The sequence below is a fragment of the Benincasa hispida genome, chromosome 1, assembly GCF_027475165.1.
Source record: "Benincasa hispida cultivar pf3 chromosome 1, pf3_genome.v1.1, whole genome shotgun sequence".
Taxonomy (NCBI): Eukaryota; Viridiplantae; Streptophyta; class Magnoliopsida; order Cucurbitales; family Cucurbitaceae; genus Benincasa; species Benincasa hispida.
This window is the reverse complement of record NC_143478.1, coordinates 59,511,545-59,529,150: the sequence shown is the minus strand read 5'-3', so window position 1 is coordinate 59,529,150 and position 17,606 is coordinate 59,511,545. Positions and strand designations below refer to the sequence as shown.

Here is a 17,606-nt window from a genome sequence, read left to right as displayed (position 1 = left end):
AAAATATGATTTTACCTAAGTTTACATGCAACTCTTTCTTATTGATTTTAGTTCTAATTTCCATTATAACTCTTATAAAAGGAAACAACTAAAACCATCCACAATGCGAAGCAATACATTCTCAAGGCATTTATAACTCTTATAAATAAACCTAAATGTCATGCTCCATGCATTGTTTATCCATTACTACTTTTATATAGCTCTTATATAACAAAGTAATGAACCAAGCATATATGCTCTCATAAACCCTTATACTATAACACTTATAATATAAAGATGTTGCATGAATATGCTTAATGCATGCATAAATATATATCTTATATTATATGATGCATGAACATGCTTTAATGTAATTTAATCATACAATCTACTATATTATAATACTTATAATATAAAGATGATGCATGAATGAATGCATAACCTAAGGTGAGTTTTGAATCTATATGTCATACATTATGGCATATAAACAAATATATATCTCATATACATTTAAAATAATGATGGACCGGGAGAATATGCCTCAAAATCCGAAATAAATCTAACTATTATATTGAATCATCGATCAACCAGTTCAAACAAGCGAACCGGGTCCTGAACTGCCTGGGTGAATCCTCGTTCCACTGATCATGTAACTTTTCCTTATGATCGTCGAGTAACGTTGGTCAAGCAACCATGATCGTGTAGCAACGACTGAGTACCTTTGACTATGCGATGAAGCATGAAGGCCACTCGATCATGCAGTGCACCAAGTTTAAATGCATGCCTAAACGATCGAATAGACGACAACTATGTGATAAAGCATGATCGCCTAAACGACCGAGGAGCAAGCGATGAGTATCACATACCGAGTGATCGAGTAGCCAGTGGCTATGCGATGAAGCATGTTGGCCTACTTAATCGTTTAGTGTGTGCACCTACCAAGCAACGAGTATTATATACTCAACGATCGTTTACCCCCATCGTTTGCACGATCGAGTAGCCAACGCAAACCGATCAAGTAAACTCTTTACTCGTTTGTTTAGCATCAGCCATACGATCCTTTAGTAAATGCTACACGATTGAGTTAGAACTTTTCTACTAGATCGTTTAGCCAAATATAAACAATCATTTAGTCGGGGCTATACGACATGACCAACGCTTGGTCTTCTTCTTCCTCGATGAGAATAGTATCTCCATGCTTCTTTGAAACTTCTTCACGAACGACTCAAGACTCTTCAACTCTTTGAATATATACTCAATAGCAAGTTAATTATGTCCAAAAACACAGGGACCCTTAAAAATTAACTTTAAAATGTAAAACAAAGCATTAAAATAGAGGCCATCATCCCGAAACATCCATTAAACCATCCACAAAGACACTTAACACTTAAATGCTTTGTAGAAAACACTTAAAACCCACCATGACTATAAAGGAAGTTCAATACAGGAATGGAATTTGGAATATCAGAACAACCTAACTCTGATACCAATTGAAGGAAATCTAAACATAGATATCTAGCAAGCGGAAGCGGATTGTTCCAAATCCATTGAGAATAAACACAAACGATTATAGTCTAAACGAAAACGATTATGCATATACTATAAATTACAGCATGCTTCATTAAATGAACATACAAGGGATAAAGTATGCAAACCTTTGAAGAACCTTTCGTCAAGTATCCCTCGATCGTTCAGCAATTGGTTCAACAACATGAACTCGATCACAACGATCAGAACACGATCTCAATGAATGTCTGGGTGAACCTCGGTCACAATCGAGTCCAACTCGATCCTTGACCTTCAAATTGAACAGGAACACCACCACAAGAGTTACCTTGGTATTCTCGGTAAGAGAATCCAAGAGTTCTAGGCTTTGTGTGGCTTTGGATAGAGGAATTCAGGAGGTGGACGATCGAGTAAGTGAGAGATAGATGAAGTCTATCGTATATACTAGGTACTCGATCGTTTAGTAAAAGGAGCCTATCGTATAGAATTTGTTATTTGATCGTGCAACAACAAGTAAGTGAGTAACTATCGTATAGTAAAATCGGTACTCGATATAGTAATTATCATATAGTAACAATCGTGTAGGCTATGAGGTAAACTCGATATAGTAACTATCGTGTAGGCTGTGAGACACTATCGTTTAGTAAAACGTTTTTACTCGATACTCATTTCTTTTGTCAAAATGATACAAATGATTGATCATATGATTTTAGAAAAACGATTTTCCTTTTATCTCACAGTTACCATAACCGTTCCAATAACTTCACACTCAATCGGTTATTAAAGAAAAAGAATAATTATCATATAATTAATATTTTATAAATAAATATGATAACCAACTTATCATATTATATTTATAACTTATAGTTTTAATATTTCATCATATGAAACATATAAACCATAACTCTTTTTCTATGTTATGGTATTTAATATAAATCATATTTATATTTCCTCCAATTAATGTATCTAACACATCATATCAATTATATCATATATAATTCAATTAATTTAATTATATCACATACAATTAAGTTTCCTCTTGTTAAGTTGAACACTTCAAACTAACCCAAAATTTGATTCTCAACTTATGGACCTGTAGCTTGAAGCTCCAACGGTACGTGAATAACTGACTAAACTCTTTAATCACAAGATCCACCATCCATTAATTGTTGGTCACTCCACTAAAGACTGACAGTTGTACTCTTCGCACTACAGATATATTTTTGTGTCCATTGGATATAACCAGTCAACAACGCGATGACCCTTCTCAAATCGCTCGTAAGTATAGTTGGGCCAGTTTACCATTTTGCCCCTGTAGTTACATCTAACTCTTTAAGTACCTCTGATTTCTCTAATGAAAAATAAGTCATAGTCGTACTATGACTGAGTCCTCTCCTCCCAAGAAAGGGTGTGGCTACTATGTTCAAGACTCGGAATCAACCTTTAAGGGAGCAATTTATCTACTTACCAGTGCTTCGAAGAAGGAGTGAATTTCGTTTTGTGTAGTTGAGTTCCCAACTCCACAATCAGACGAATCCCCAAAATGGTAGGCTTGTTGAGTTGGCAATTTGGCCACTCTCACCCATACAAATCAAAGGACCGCCATCATGAGCAAGAGTTTCCAATTCACTCAAAATTAAGGTCATGTCACCTATGGTCATCCTAGTGAAATGTAAGTCTCAAGTATCAACGATGTCATATAAAGAGACTAATCATCTCATCATTCGGTCTTATACAAACTCTTTGTATAGGATACCCCCGCTCATATGTCTCCACCTGAATGATCAGGATCAGACCATTTGTAACACTTTATAACACTTATAACATCTACAAAGTGGGCCGTATCCGTAGTGTCACTAGGATAAGACATCTCTCTTTTATCCTTATACTATAGACCATTTAGGTTATTACTTAAGGCATGATCCACTTGTATGTCTCCACATACATTAAGTTTACATAAAATAACCTCGGTTCTTAGTTTATTGGATTGAGTGAATGCCTAAAAAATAACACTTATTTTATTAATAACAATATATTTACAAAGTTTTTACAAACTACAAGAACCAGGAGAACTAAGACACCAATCCCAACACCCTCCTTATCTCAACATTGTATACATTGTATATTTGTAACTCACTAGAGTATTAGTCCAAATGGGAAATTGTTGGAAACGTCCTAATACTTGTAGTTCGTAATATTTGGAAACATATTTTATTTATCAATAAAAATATCATTAATATTGCATTTTGTTATAAAATCCAATAAACGAATCCATGACTATAGTATGAATACTCTAGTTTTATGTAGAGACATAAAAGTGGATCAAGTCTTAGTATATAGCCAAAATAGTCTATAAGTATATGGATGAGATTGGGTACCTCATCCTAGGGACACTATGGATGCGACCCAGTTTGTATATTGATACAAACGTTATGATCTCGAAATCGTTCATTTAGAGACATGCGAGTAGAGGCATCTTATGCAAAGATGTTTGCATAAGACCAAACCGTGAAATAGTCATTTTTCTTTATAATAACCGTTTATTGTTATAGCAGACTATTTCACCGATGACCTAGGGCAACTCGATCTTAATACTAAGCTAACTATGAACTCTTGTTTATTTGGGATTATCTTTTGATTTGCATAGGTGAGAGTAGTTCAGTAGCACTTCTCAATAAGCCTCCCATTTTGGGGATAAAACCGGATAGATAGCTGGGGAGATAGTCTTGCAAGATGGAATCCATTCCTACCCAATTTAGGGTTAGCAGATCGGTTATTCCCTAAAGTACTAATTCCTGGTCTTGAACAAAGGAGCCTCGCCCTCTCATGATAGAGAGGGAAATGGTTTATTAGTTGAACTATAAACCAATTGTTCAATAGAGGATCAGTGGGAGTTTAAGGAGTAAGATGTATTTACAGGGGTAAAACGGTAATTTCTTGTAAAGGATCGACTTACTAATTATGGTTAAATCAAGTAGACAGAAATATATCTACAGTAAGAATAGTGCAACTATCGAGCTATAGTAGTATGTCTTGGTAATTTATGAATATTGATTAGTTCGGTCTAATGAGTTTAGCCCATTAATCTCACATCGTTGGAGCTCATGATCTGTAGGTCCATAAGGTCCCTATACTAGCTCATCAAACAGTACACCTTGGATTAGTGAATTGATCGGATTTGAAACGTTCAAATTAGTAACTCAGGTTTAGAATTTGAAATGTTCAAATTTAATTCGGGGTTTGGATAATTATATCTGATATAATTAAACGTTTAAATTTATTGAAATTAAACGTATTTGGAGAGTTTAAAATATTTAAATAATGATTTAAATATTGTTTACATGAATACGATTCATGTTTGGAATATGGGTTTTACTAATTTAATATTTGATATTAAATTAATATTTATTTAATTAAATTTGTTCAATTAATTATTTAAAAATAAAACAATTTTAATTATACAAAATTCAATTTTAGAATTTAATTTGGTTTTATTTAATTTGATTTATTACAAAATTAAATTAAACAAATAAAAAAATTGAAATTGATTTTTTAATTTGAAAGTGGGTTTACTCCAAATTTCAAATTTTAGTGGATAAATCCACATTTTAACACCTTGCTCACTATCTTAATGCTAATTGAAGTGTCAATTAGCTGGATTAGTGAGTGTTTAATGACTCTGTTTGCTTCTTCTTTATGCATGTTTACTCTAACACCTTAGGTTATCAATTTGAAATAGTCAATTTTAACAGTAAACAGTCATTATAAAAAAAAGTGACTATTTCCCGATCCGATCTTATGCAAACATCTTTTGCATAGGTTGCCCCCACTCGCATGTCTGTACATGAACGATTTTTGGGTCACATCGTTTGTATCAATATACAAAGAGGACCACATCCTATAGTGTTCCCAGGATAAGATACCCAACCCTATCCAATATACTTATAGACTATTTTGGCTATATAATTAAAACTTGATCCTCTTTTATGTCTATACATAAAGTTTAAATCTTCATTTTATAGTTTAAATCTTCATTTTATAGTCATAGGTTAGTTTATTGGATTTGCAATTCAATAACATTTTTATTGAAAGTAATTTCAACAATAACTTCATTGTGAATAGAATGTGTTTAATGTTTACAAATTGCAAGTTTTTGGACATTCTCAACAATCCATATATTATAGACCTTTAGGATATTTCTTGAACATGATCCATGCATATGTCAACTACATACATGTTCATGACTTCATACAATAACCTTGGATTTTCTAATTTATTAGATAATGTTATGTAAAACAAATAATCAACACAAAATAAAATAACAACTTATTTTATTAATGATAAATATTTTATTTACAAAGCTACGAGCTTTAGAGCATAAATCTTAATAAGAAGAAACAAAGGCATTGCCCTTCAATTGTCTGTATATGTTCAGTTTGAAGAGAATCATGTGAAGTTTGAAGAATCTATTGTAGACTCGATATCCTTGCTATCCAAACAGTTCAATAGAATTCTTAAGCATTTTGAAAATAGATATGGGAACTATCTACCTCAGAATGTTAAAGAAAATGGAGGCACATCTACGAAACCTTGCAGATCTCAGAATCAAAAGAAGGATATTGACAACTCCGACATCAGTGGCCTGAATAAAGATAAATCTTTTCATTGCAGGGAATATGAAAGTTTTGATCACTATAGATCTCAATGACCTAATTTTCTTAAACGACAAAGTAAGAGCTATGTTATTTTTGTTTGAAGAAGATTATGAAAATATTAGTGAATATGAAAAAAATGTCAAAGTCCTTGCCAACAACTTCACCAAGGACATTCAGTTTTGCAAAAATCAAGAAAAAGATTATAGTGGCAACAGTAAAGAAGAAGATATATCTAATTCGATTGAAAAGTCTTACTATATGTTACATCAACAATGGCTTGAGGACATAAAAGTCTTGGATGTTTAGAAAGAAAGAATCAAGGGTTCTCTTACTAATAATCATAGACTCATGACCATTGTTTCTGTACGACTTATCTTGATAAGATTTTGTCTCGAGGTAAGAAATTTTGTGAGCTAACAAGTCTTGGATATCTCGGAAGAAAAGAAGAGTTAAAGATCAACTTATTTATAAGGGGAAAGAAAAAAATTATTGTTGAGTGTGATAAAAAATAGATGTCATCTTTGTCCTCAACATTTACGTAGACATCCTCCCATAAGTCCGTAAAACATATCAAAAGGGTGTGGGTTTGTCGTCACTATGGTAAAAAAAAGGTCACATTAGACCTTATTGTTTTTAAATTGCATGGTGTTTATAACATTCAGCTTCCCACATAGTTTGAAGTTTTTGAATTTAGATTAGTTTGGACAATATTTCTAATTTAAATGAAAAAAAAAAAGAAAAACGAAAAACACAAATTTGTCGATTCATCGTCCATCTCCGAGACGCTACGTGGAATTAAAACAACCACTTTCCGGACCTTCTGTTCTCTTGAGTCTTGACAAAATTGATGGTTATGAATATGATTATGATAAGACATTCCCCATTTCTGATACAAAGATCCAGTAATTCTTGCATTCATCCATGGCGCAGATCGTATTATCTGTATCTATCACTCATGGAGTCGGAACCCTCAATTGTAGGCTTTCTTTCTTCCTTACTATATCTCTCTTTTCAAATCCACTTTACAAGAAAATAGATTTCGAAGGATTCTGTTTTTTGTGAACAAAATTATCTGTATGTCTTCCTCAAAGAAGTCTTTCAATTATGGTTTCTGCAAATTGCGGATGCTCGTGGTCCGATACTGGTATGTACTGTCTTGTAAATGTTTCTTTACTACTTCATTGGTTGCCTGTTGAGAGCTGTCAATTCAAACTGTTAGTAAAAGGATGGCTCCCAATAAACTATTTGCATTTTACATTTATAATCAATTGATAAAACTATAAATCACCAAGGATTAACCTAGGGTTATTGGGCCAAGGAAAATGTAAAGTGTTTAGAGGAAATGAAAACAAAGGAAATGTAAAGTGTTTAGAGGAAATGAATTTGAAAACAAGGGGGTTATCTACCTATAATTTAATTACTGGTCAGGTCTTGCTTTAATTAATTGGGCTCACTTTTGTAGTTCAACTCATTTTGTGGGCTCTCTTTTTGTATATTTTCGTAATCCTTGATAGAAGTATGATTATGATTAAGAGGTTCGTGGTTCGAATCCTCTATTTCTTTTGTACTAAAAAACATTATGGTTATGCATTAAAAAAATGTAGAATTTAGAATCGTAGGAATTTATTTTGTAATGTAGATGTAGTGGGCTTAGTTGTTTGTGAGATTAGTTGAAGCGGATATAAGCTGGCAAGATCAGTTAGTAATATATTAATTATAGCTGCAGTAGTAGTAGTAATGCTAATTTACAAAATAATCTGCATTACCTAGACCTTTTCTCCATAGAAAGTGGTGGAAATCTATGGTTCCGTGTCATGGTGATTTTTCAATACTGATGCTTGTCTTTTGTATGGCTGTAGTTGCAGGTGCAGCAAGGCGATCTGGAAAACTATTGCCATGTTCTTCAAGAAGTATTGGAACCAATATATGTCGGTTCTCAAGTTCTCGAGGAAAGGGGATAAGATGTGCTGTTTCAAGTTCATCAAAGAACAACGGAGGTGTTGCGGAAATATCTGAAAGTGAATTGGCTAAGCATTTCCATGCCTGGCCAGATTACAAGGTCCGTGTTCTAGATATATAAAGCAATCTTGCTTGTTTATTCTGAAAGTGTTGAATGTAAGTTGGTGCAACTTCTTCTATATTTGCATTATTTGATGTAAGATATCAGCCTATGTCAATTATATGCTGCTGTAATAGCATGTTTTCAAGAATTTTGTTCTTTCAGCCGTTTCACTATCTCAGAATTCAAGCAAATAAAAATCTGGCCAATGGTTTGTAAGTTCGTACTAGTTCATTTATGCGGACAAAGAAAGAATATCTATTTATTAAGGTTTACTTAAATTGGATTAAAGAATATCTATTTATTAAGGATTACTAAATTGGATTTATTTTTGTCAGAGTAATTTTGCCTGGACTGGTTATTTATTCTTAATTACTCCATATTCGAAGTTTATGTGGTAGTCACTAGCTTAGTTGTTAAGTTTTATCTATTATAAATAATATGTATTATGAGACAAGGTATACGGTTCTAGAAAAAAGCGGTTGTGCTCTGCAACTCGGGAACATGAAGTTGGAATCGCTAATAATCGCGGATCATCTGGCTTGATAACAGCCAATTCCACTCAAAAAAAGGGATAAGGAATAGCACGTTTGTGATCTAGTTCCTACCTTAACGCACTCCAAGTGTAGTTGCCAGTGTAGACTCGAATTGTATTATTTAAGTGCTTATTGCTTGCCAAAGATCCTTGCGGCAAGATTGTCGGTATTCTTTACTTCACTTTTGGTAAGGCTACCGTATCTTTTGTTTCATTTCTTCTGGAACAATCACAAACACTTTTTTGATTATGGATCTATGAGGTTTACCGGTGTTGTTGTCCCACAAACCTTATTCCACGATATCGTTATGATCAATTAATGGGACTTGGCCGGAAAGTGTTCTCCTGCAAAGCCACCTCTTCCTCGTTTTGCTTTTCTGTCTAAGGCTCTTTTGGAGTGCAGTAAACTCCATGTGATTTTGTTAAAAAGAGAATAGGGAAGAGAAAAACAACAGGATTACGTGGAAACCCTAGTGCTGGGAGAAAAACCATGATATAAAGTCTTTTTCTTATTTGTTTTAAAACTGATACACTAAATACACAGGGACTCACTGTATAAATAGACAGTAGGGAACCCAAGGGTCCTACACAATTACATAAATGCCCCTAGGTTAAAACCCTATTTCCAACACCCCCTCAAGTTGGTGCATAGATATCAACAAGCCCCAACTTGCTTACACAATAATTAAAATTTTGTCTCAATAATCATTTTGTAAGTACATCAGCAACTTGTTGACTCGAAGGAATATAAGGGATGCATATGTTTCCATTGTCCAACCTCTCCTTAATATAATGTCTGTCTATCTCCACATGTTTAGTTCTGTCATGTTGAACTGGGTTGTTTGCAATACTGATGGCAGCTTTATTATCACAAAATAATTTCATCGGAAACTCATTATCTTGCTGGAGATCTGATGATACTTTCTTCAACCAGATTTCATCACAAATCCCTAGACTCATGGCCCGATACCCTGCCTCAGCACTACTTCTAGCAACAACTCCTTGTTTTTTTACTTCTCCAGGTGACTAGATTTCCCCAGACAAACGTACAATATCCAGACATAGATCTTCTATCAACAACAAACCCTGCCCAGTCAGAATCAGTGTAAGCTTCAACAGATCGTTTATCGGTTTTTCTGAATATTAGGCCTTTACCAGGAGTTCTTTTCAGATACCGAAGAATACGTTCAACTGCTATCATATGATCCTCACAAGGAGCTTGCATGAACTGACTCACAACACTTACTGCATAAGAAATATCTGGTCTTGTGTGAGACAAGTATATCAACTTCCCAACTAACCGCTGATACCTTTCTTTATTAACAGGAATTCCAACATTCTTATCACCGATTTTCGCATTGTATTCTACTGGCGTGTCAACAGGTTTACACCCAATCATACCTGTTTCCTTTAGCAAGTCCAGTGTATGTTTTCGTTGAGAAACTGATATACCCTCTTTTGAGCGAGCCACTTCCATTCCCAGAAAGTATCTTAGCTTCTCGAGGTCTTTAATTTCAAACTCTCTAGCCATCTCTGTTTTTAGTCTTGTGACTTCTACATCATCATCCCCAGATAAAACAATATCATCAACATAGACAATAAGAACAGCTATTTTCCCCGATGTTGATCTTCTTACAAAAAGAGTGTGATCGGAATGTCCTTGAACATATCCCTGTGCTTTCACAAACGTCGTGAACCTGTCAAACCAGGCCCTTGGAGACTGTTTCAATCCGTATAGTGATTTCCTCAATCTACACACTTTATTTTTAAATTGACTCTCGAACCCGGGAGGGGGACTCATATAGACTTCCTCCTCCAGTTCCCCATTCAAAAACGAATTTTTAATATCAAGCTGGTGTAGGGGCCAATCTTTATTCACTGCTACTGACAGAAGCACGCGGATCGTGTTAAGTTTAGCCACAGGTGAAAACGTCTCAGAATAATCCACTCCATATGTTTGGGTGAAACCAATTGCATCAAGTCTAGCCTTGTATCGGTCAATTGTCCCATCTAACTTGTACTTTATAGTAAACACCCATTTACATCCTACTGTTTTGTGCCCTTTAGGCAAAGTCACCGGTTCCCAGGTTTTATTCTTTTCCAGAGCTCTTATTTCGTCCATAACAGCAGACCGCCATTCTGGTTTTTTCATTGCAACACTTATGTTATCTGGAACCACCTTAGTGTCCAAGCTAGTAGTAAAAGCCTTGAACTCGGATGTCAGATTACTATATGTCATGTAACTATGCATAGGATATTTAGTACATGAATGGGTACCTTTCCTCAGGGCTATAGGAAGATCAAGTGACGCATCACGTTCTTTCACCTCTTCAGGCTTCTCACCATGATTTACTATCTGTGTATCAGAAACTTCAGTAGTATCTTCCACATCATCATTAGCAAGGACCATTTCATCCTCCGTAGCTTCAATCATTTCATCATCTACAGTTTCCCTTTCTATCACTCTCTTAGTATCACTGCTTCCTTCCCCCTTGTCATGCCTGCCTTCATCATTCTCCATACATAAATCAACATCATTAGGAATATACGTACCTGGATCTGATGACAGGTCTGACTCTTGCACTGGAGCCAGCAGTTCTGGTTCAACAGGTGACACTGCTTCCTTCCTGAAATTCTTCCTGTAGTACGTTTTCCAAGGAACTTGATTGGTAGGAAGAACCAGACTATCATGATCAGGACTAGGTTTAGACAAGGTTTGAATGGGCGCTGACTTTAAAGGAATAGCATAAGAGGACCAGTTAGTCTCTTCATTTATGTTCTCCCCCTAAAGATGACTAACAGGGAAGAACGACTGATCCTTGAGAAAGGTGACATCCATAGAGACATATTACTTTCGAGATGACGGGTGATAGCACTTATATCCACGTTGATGGAGTGGATATCCAACAAAGACACACTTCTGAGCACGAGGAGAAAATTTCGTGTGGTTTGGACCATGGGAGTGAACAAAAGCAACACAACCAAAAACCCGAAGAGAAACATCAGAGATCAACCGAGTAGTAGGAAAAGACTCTTTAAGCAATTCTAAAGGGATATGAAGATTAAGAATACGAGAGAGCATCCGATTAATGAGGTGAGCAGCAGTAAGAACTGCATCTCCCCAGAGGTATGACGGAAGGGTGGCGGATAACATAAGAGATCGGGCTACTTCAACCAGATGCCGATTTTTACGCTCAGCTACTCCATTTTGTTGCGGAGTGTAAGCACATGAGCTTTGGTAAACAATATCTTTAGAGTCGAGAAATTCTTTGAAAGAGGTATTAAAGAATTCTCGTCCATTATCACTTCTTAAAATCCCAATCTTTGTTTTAAATTGAATTTCGACAGTTGTGTAAAACTATTGGAAAATAGAGGACACTTCAGATTTATCAGTGAGCAGGAAAACCCAGGTGAGACGGGTGTGATCATCTATAAACGTGACAAACCACCGTTTTCTCGTGGAAGTAGTAACCGGTGGTGGACCCCATACATCACTATGAACAAGAGAAAAAGGACTCGAGGGTTTATAAGGCTGAGAATGGAAAGAAACACGATGTTGCTTGGCACGAATACAAACATCACAATTAAAAGAAGAAGTACTAGTATTACGAAATAAATGAGGAAATAAATATTTCATATATTGAAAATTCGGATGTCCTAAGCGAAAATGCCATAACATAACATCATTTTCAGAAACAGAGAAATTTCAAGACATAAACCCCGATTGGTGATCATTCCTAGAGGAAGCCTCGTCAGAAAGGAAGTAGAGTCCCCTATCGTGTCGGGCAGTGCCAATCGTCATCCCCGATTTCAGATTCTGAAATAAAACTGAATCAGGTGAGAAAATCGCCTTACACCTCAAATCTCTTGTTAGTTTACTGACAGATAACAGTTTATATGATATTTTAGGCACATGTAAGGTATCATGTAGAATTAAACCATGAAACAGAGAGATATTGCCCTTTCCTACAACAAGGACAAAAGATTCGTTTGCAATTTGAATTCTCTCATTACCAGCACTTGGATTATATGACATAAATAACTCTAAGGAACTTGTAAGATAATCAGTAGCCCCTGAATCCACAATCCATGGTTTCTTACCATTTACACTAATTAGGCCGAAAGAAGGAAAATTACCTGACTGTGCAATTACACTCACCCCAACTGTACTTGAGCTGTGTTTATCGTCACCAGGAGATTTCTTCTGAGCTTGGTCATCTACTGAATCACTTGTCAGGGCACGATTAGATTTTTCATGAGACTGTCGTCGCCTGTTATTTGGGGGCTTCCCGTGTAATTTCCAACATTGATCCTTCGTATGCCAAAGCTTTTTACAATGTTCACAAACGGGAGGAGGTTTCTTATCACCATCAGTACTGGACGGCATGGCAACGAAAGCGGTTGCATCAGTAGTTGAGGTGGTATTATTCATGGCACACGACCGATCTTCTTCCAGCCGTATTTCAGAACAGACCTCTCGAAGTGAAGGAATCGGGCGCTGGCCCAAGATCCGACTACGAACCCCATCAAACTTTGGATTTAATCCAGCCAAAAACACATAAACACGATCTGCTTCCTCAATCTTCAAATATTGGGCCCCATACTGTGGACAATTCCAGACAATTTCTCTACACAAGTCCATTTCTTGCCACAGCATCAACAGTTTGTTAAAATAAGAGGTAACATCCATAGACCCTTGTTTGGATTCATGAACCTGTTTATGGAGTGTATATAATCGAGCGGCATTTTGTCGTTTAGAATATAGATCTTGCACCGCCTCCTAGATATCCTTGGCTGTGGTAACATATAATAGCGGTCTTCCTATCTGGGGTTCCATACTGTTCACCAAGACAAACCGTAGCAACGAATCTTCTCCTTTGCAAATTCGTTCTTGTGGATCACCTGGGGCTGACTTTGGAATTTTCCCTGTCAAATATCCAAACTTATGACGCCCTTTCAAGGCCATCCGGATCGATTGAGACCAAGAAAAATAGTTCTGGCCATTTAATTTTTCTCCGACGATAAATCCTGCAGTATTACCCACCGAACTAGATAAGCAGGAATCGTTAGGCACTATAGGTAATGAGTTTACCGGATTTTCTGAATAAACCGATTGAGGATTTGCACCAAACATTGTATCCAAATCAGAAATCTGCTATTGCAGGTAAGCCAACCGTTGTCTCACATCGTCTGGGTAACGAACTGAACCACAATTGATTGGAACAGGTGCTGGTTGCTCGAGACCTCGGCTGTTGGATGTGGAAAAAACATCGGGTTGGCTGTTGAAGGAAACTGGATCACCAGGTCGGGCTGGATGGGCTGAAAGTGGATCAGTTGGCACAAAAAAACTGGACAGATGAGTTTTTGGGTCGAGCGTGGGTCGGGTCAGTGTGGGTCGACTTGCGAGTCGAAACTAAGGACTGAGCTTTCGGGTCGGGTCAGGCGTGGATCGGAATTAAAGGCTGTGTTCTCGGGTTGGGCCTGGCATGGGTCAAATCAGATCGGGTCGGAATTAAAATCAACATACCGGCTGGTCTGCCTTGGTTCAACTCGAACCGGTCCGGTTTGCTCCAGATCGGTACTAACCCTAATCAGATCACTCTTCTGCTTTTCGCCCCCGACACTTCTCCCTCTGCCCTGATAGCTCCGATCGACGGTCAACCCCTCTTCGCGACTGGTCTGTTCTTCACGTCTGAGACCGCCGGCGACTCTGCCATGATCGTGATAGCTCTGATCGTGAATCGATGGTTCCTCGCGGCCGGCTCTAGCTCCAATCGGATTCTGACTGGTTTCGGAATGGTGATACCCGATTGGCTGAGGATGATTTTCCAAGGATTGTACCTGAACGGCAGATATTAATTCCGGTAGGGCATCCTGAAAACATTCCTTTACCTCTGCTCGGATTGCCGTTCTCATGTCAAAACTTGAAGACCCATCAACAGAGGAGGATTGAGGTTGATTCTCTTTCATAACGGCTAGGTTTTCGTCACCGTGCTCTGATACCATGTTAAAAAGAGAATAGGGAAGAGAAAAACAACAGGATTACGTGGAAACCCTAGTGCAGGGAGAAAAATCACGATATAAAGTCTTTTTCTTATTTGTTTTAAAACTAATAAACTAAATATACATGGATTCACTGTATAAATAGACAGTAGGGAACCCTAGGGGTCTTACACAATTACATAAATGCCCCTAGGTTAAAACCCTATTTCCAATAGATTTGTTAAATAGGATTTTGTTAATAGTAGGTTAAAGGGGGACTGGTATGGTGCTAGGGAGCCAACGTAATTAGGATTTTCCCCCCTCTTGGGTAAGAAACTGAGCCTTAATTGAGAACTATGAAAGAATACATAAGGGCATACCAAAATACTAGCTCAACGCATAAAAGGGATTCCAATAGCTAGCTACAAGACAAGACTCCAATCCAACATAATCAAACCATACCGTAGGTACATTTCCAAAAAGGTCTAGTGGCTGATGCCTACAAGGAAGCATTAAACTTTGCCACCTTCCACACCTCATTTCACCTCAAGAATTAGGTTAGTTCCTTGTTCTTGTGAGCTAACACTTCCTCGGCTTCTCCTTCAACACAAACACAAAATACCCCTTTAGTACCTATGAAGGGGCTGCTAAGAGTTCAAACTGCAGTCAATAGTCATGCACAATCCATAGTCGTTGGCTCGAAGTCATAATTTCTTACTCATAGTAGATTGCGACACCTTAAGTATAGCATTTAGAGAACTAGTTATTAGAGTTCATTCTAAGAAAAAAATAGCATTTTTTATCCCATTGGGACTATGCTAGAGCTTCCTTTCAAGACTAATCATTGTCATGACATCAATAGTGTCATACTTACCAAACTGCACACTGTATAATGGGGGCTCATTTCTTGATTCCAATCATTTCATTAATTCAGTTAATTTGATAGAACATGGAGTGCGCTCCATCTAGAATTTTCTAAACCATTTTCAGCAATCACATTTTGGAGCTGGTCCTTCCATTGACGGTAGTCGGTAGTTGGTAGTCATGCTCTGCAAATTTTACTTTAACAGGTTGAGATAAAGAAAAGAAGGATGGTAGGGTTACATTATGGCTTATCAAAGAAACAAGGATTTAAGAGATTGGGGAGGTTATAAAAGAAGATCCTGATGTAGATTTAGAATTGGCTGCATTTTCGACGTTGACAGATTTGATGACAAATCAAGGCTAAATTACAAAGCATGAGAAAAGGAGATGTAGACGATGAATTGGCACAGGGAAAGAATTAGGTCAAAGCCTTGTTATTGTAAAGTGTAAACTAATGTCTATATATGTACACATAAAAAATCAAAGACTAATGGTATACACGTGGAACATACCACTGGAGAGCAAATGGCAGAACATTATGCACTAAGATAGTCATTCATTGTGCCCAACGTTATTGCAGCTGAAATGTGCATTTATGGCATTTTTTCCTTTAGGTGTATTTTCAAAAGACGTGTAATATCTTTTTGTGCTGTATGGAAATTCTTTAAATTGAATGTCAAGTGGATCAAGCCAAGGTGCTCTATTGTAATCTAATCCTGCATTCACAGAAGCCAAGAGTATGTATTCTAGGTGGAGGTTTTGGAGGATTGTATACTGCCCTGAGACTTGAATCTCTTTTCTGGCCAGATAATAAGAAACCTCAGGTAATTTCTGTTCTATTTTGCTTCTCTCCAAAAGTTGTTTTCATGACCAATGTCATGGTGCATACGGGTCATATTAGATTCTACCACGTCATTTCTCTCCATTCTCTCTTACCTTTTCCCTTTCCAGTAAGTCAACTGGTGTTGTGAAATGTAAGCAATGAGTAAGTGCAATATATACAGAAACGAACCGATTTTTTCCTTTTCTAGCTTCTTTGATATTCTGTTTTGTTTAAATAGTTTTTTTACTTGAAAAGCAGATCTTGTCAGTTACTAATTTCTAGGATGGTGAGCCTTGCTGGCAACAACAAGATTCCTGGGCAGCTAAGCTGAAATTATACCATGCAGCCTTTACACTTTCTTGAATTAAGTGATGATTTCTAATAATTTTAGCCGTATAAATATCTCTAACGCAGGATGAGTAGTCTGAACCATAGTTCAGGTAGAGAAGATGTTGGGAACCAATGAGGATTATCCCTTTTTCCTTGCAATGTATAGTATCGGTATCTTTATCGATATCTTAAAAAAATTTTCTGGTCATGTCATGTTGAGACTGACGTGTGCACAAATATACTCTCCTTTTACTTCCTGAATCTGCAGAAGACAATTTTTACCTTTTAAAGATTTCTTGTTTTGTTTTGTTTTGTTTCTCTCTTTTTTTTTTTTCCTTACAAAGTAGGAAAGGAGAATTATTGTGTCTTTCTCCTCCCTTGAATTCCTTTTTAAAGTTCCTGATTTATGTGATGTGGAAGCTCACTGTTTCTAACAATCATTTTCTTCACTTTTGACATTAGTAAAGAGTATTATTTACTATTTTTATTGGCACTTTATATTCAGTATCCACCCCATCCCAAAGAAAGAGGATTGAGGAAAATGAATTTTCTGTGCAATGTCTGGAAAGCCTTTTTTTTCCCACTCCCTCTCCTTTTTTTACACGGATCTTTTCATTAATGAAGAAAAGAGAATAAATAGAACAAAATTAACAGATTATAAAATGTAGACCTATATGACAGAAGAAGCAAGAAACAGAAGACAAACTGGAGAATAGAACCAAAAAGTCCAAACACAGCACTGAAAATAGATGTAGTAAATTCTATTAACAAACAAATCTAATATTAACTACATATTAACTAAATGCCCTTTGATCTCTTACAGACTGAGCTTGATAATTCATTAATCAGCCAATAAGGCTTACTTAGGTTAAT

The 17,606-nt window shown here is 36.5% G+C and overlaps 1 protein-coding gene across 9 annotated transcripts; it reads left to right on the top strand.

The window, feature by feature from the left end:
* Positions 1–6,820: 6,820 nt before the first annotated feature.
* LOC150038581 (alternative NAD(P)H-ubiquinone oxidoreductase C1, chloroplastic/mitochondrial-like) lies at positions 6,821–17,023 on the top strand. 9 transcript variants are annotated; one of them, XM_090310477.1, is made up of 4 exons: positions 6,827–7,116; positions 8,000–8,199; positions 16,309–16,404; positions 16,662–17,023. In XM_090310477.1, the coding sequence occupies exons 1-4, from the start codon at positions 7,062–7,064 to the stop codon at positions 16,683–16,685; spliced, it is 375 nt and encodes a 124-aa protein (XP_090166603.1). In that variant the 5' UTR covers positions 6,827–7,061; the 3' UTR covers positions 16,686–17,023. The 9 variants fall into 9 exon arrangements, with proteins under 9 accessions (XP_090166600.1, XP_090166603.1, XP_090166607.1 ...); XM_090310479.1 differs by having other exon boundaries at positions 6,888–7,284; XM_090310478.1 differs by having other exon boundaries at positions 6,911–7,116; positions 8,006–8,199.
* The last annotated feature ends 583 nt before the right edge of the window (positions 17,024–17,606 follow it).

Excerpts from the sequence above, each read along its gene's own strand:
- LOC150038581 (XM_090310474.1), top strand. The coding sequence starts at position 7,062 with ATGGCGCAGATCGTATTATCTGTATCTATCACTCATGGAGTCGGAACC. Across the intron at positions 7,117-7,999 it reads TGGAGTCGGAACCCTCAATT|TTGCAGGTGCAGCAAGGCGA; the intron begins GTAGGCTTTCTT and ends GTATGGCTGTAG. Across the intron at positions 8,200-16,308 it reads ATGCCTGGCCAGATTACAAG|AAGCCAAGAGTATGTATTCT; the intron begins GTCCGTGTTCTA and ends CTGCATTCACAG.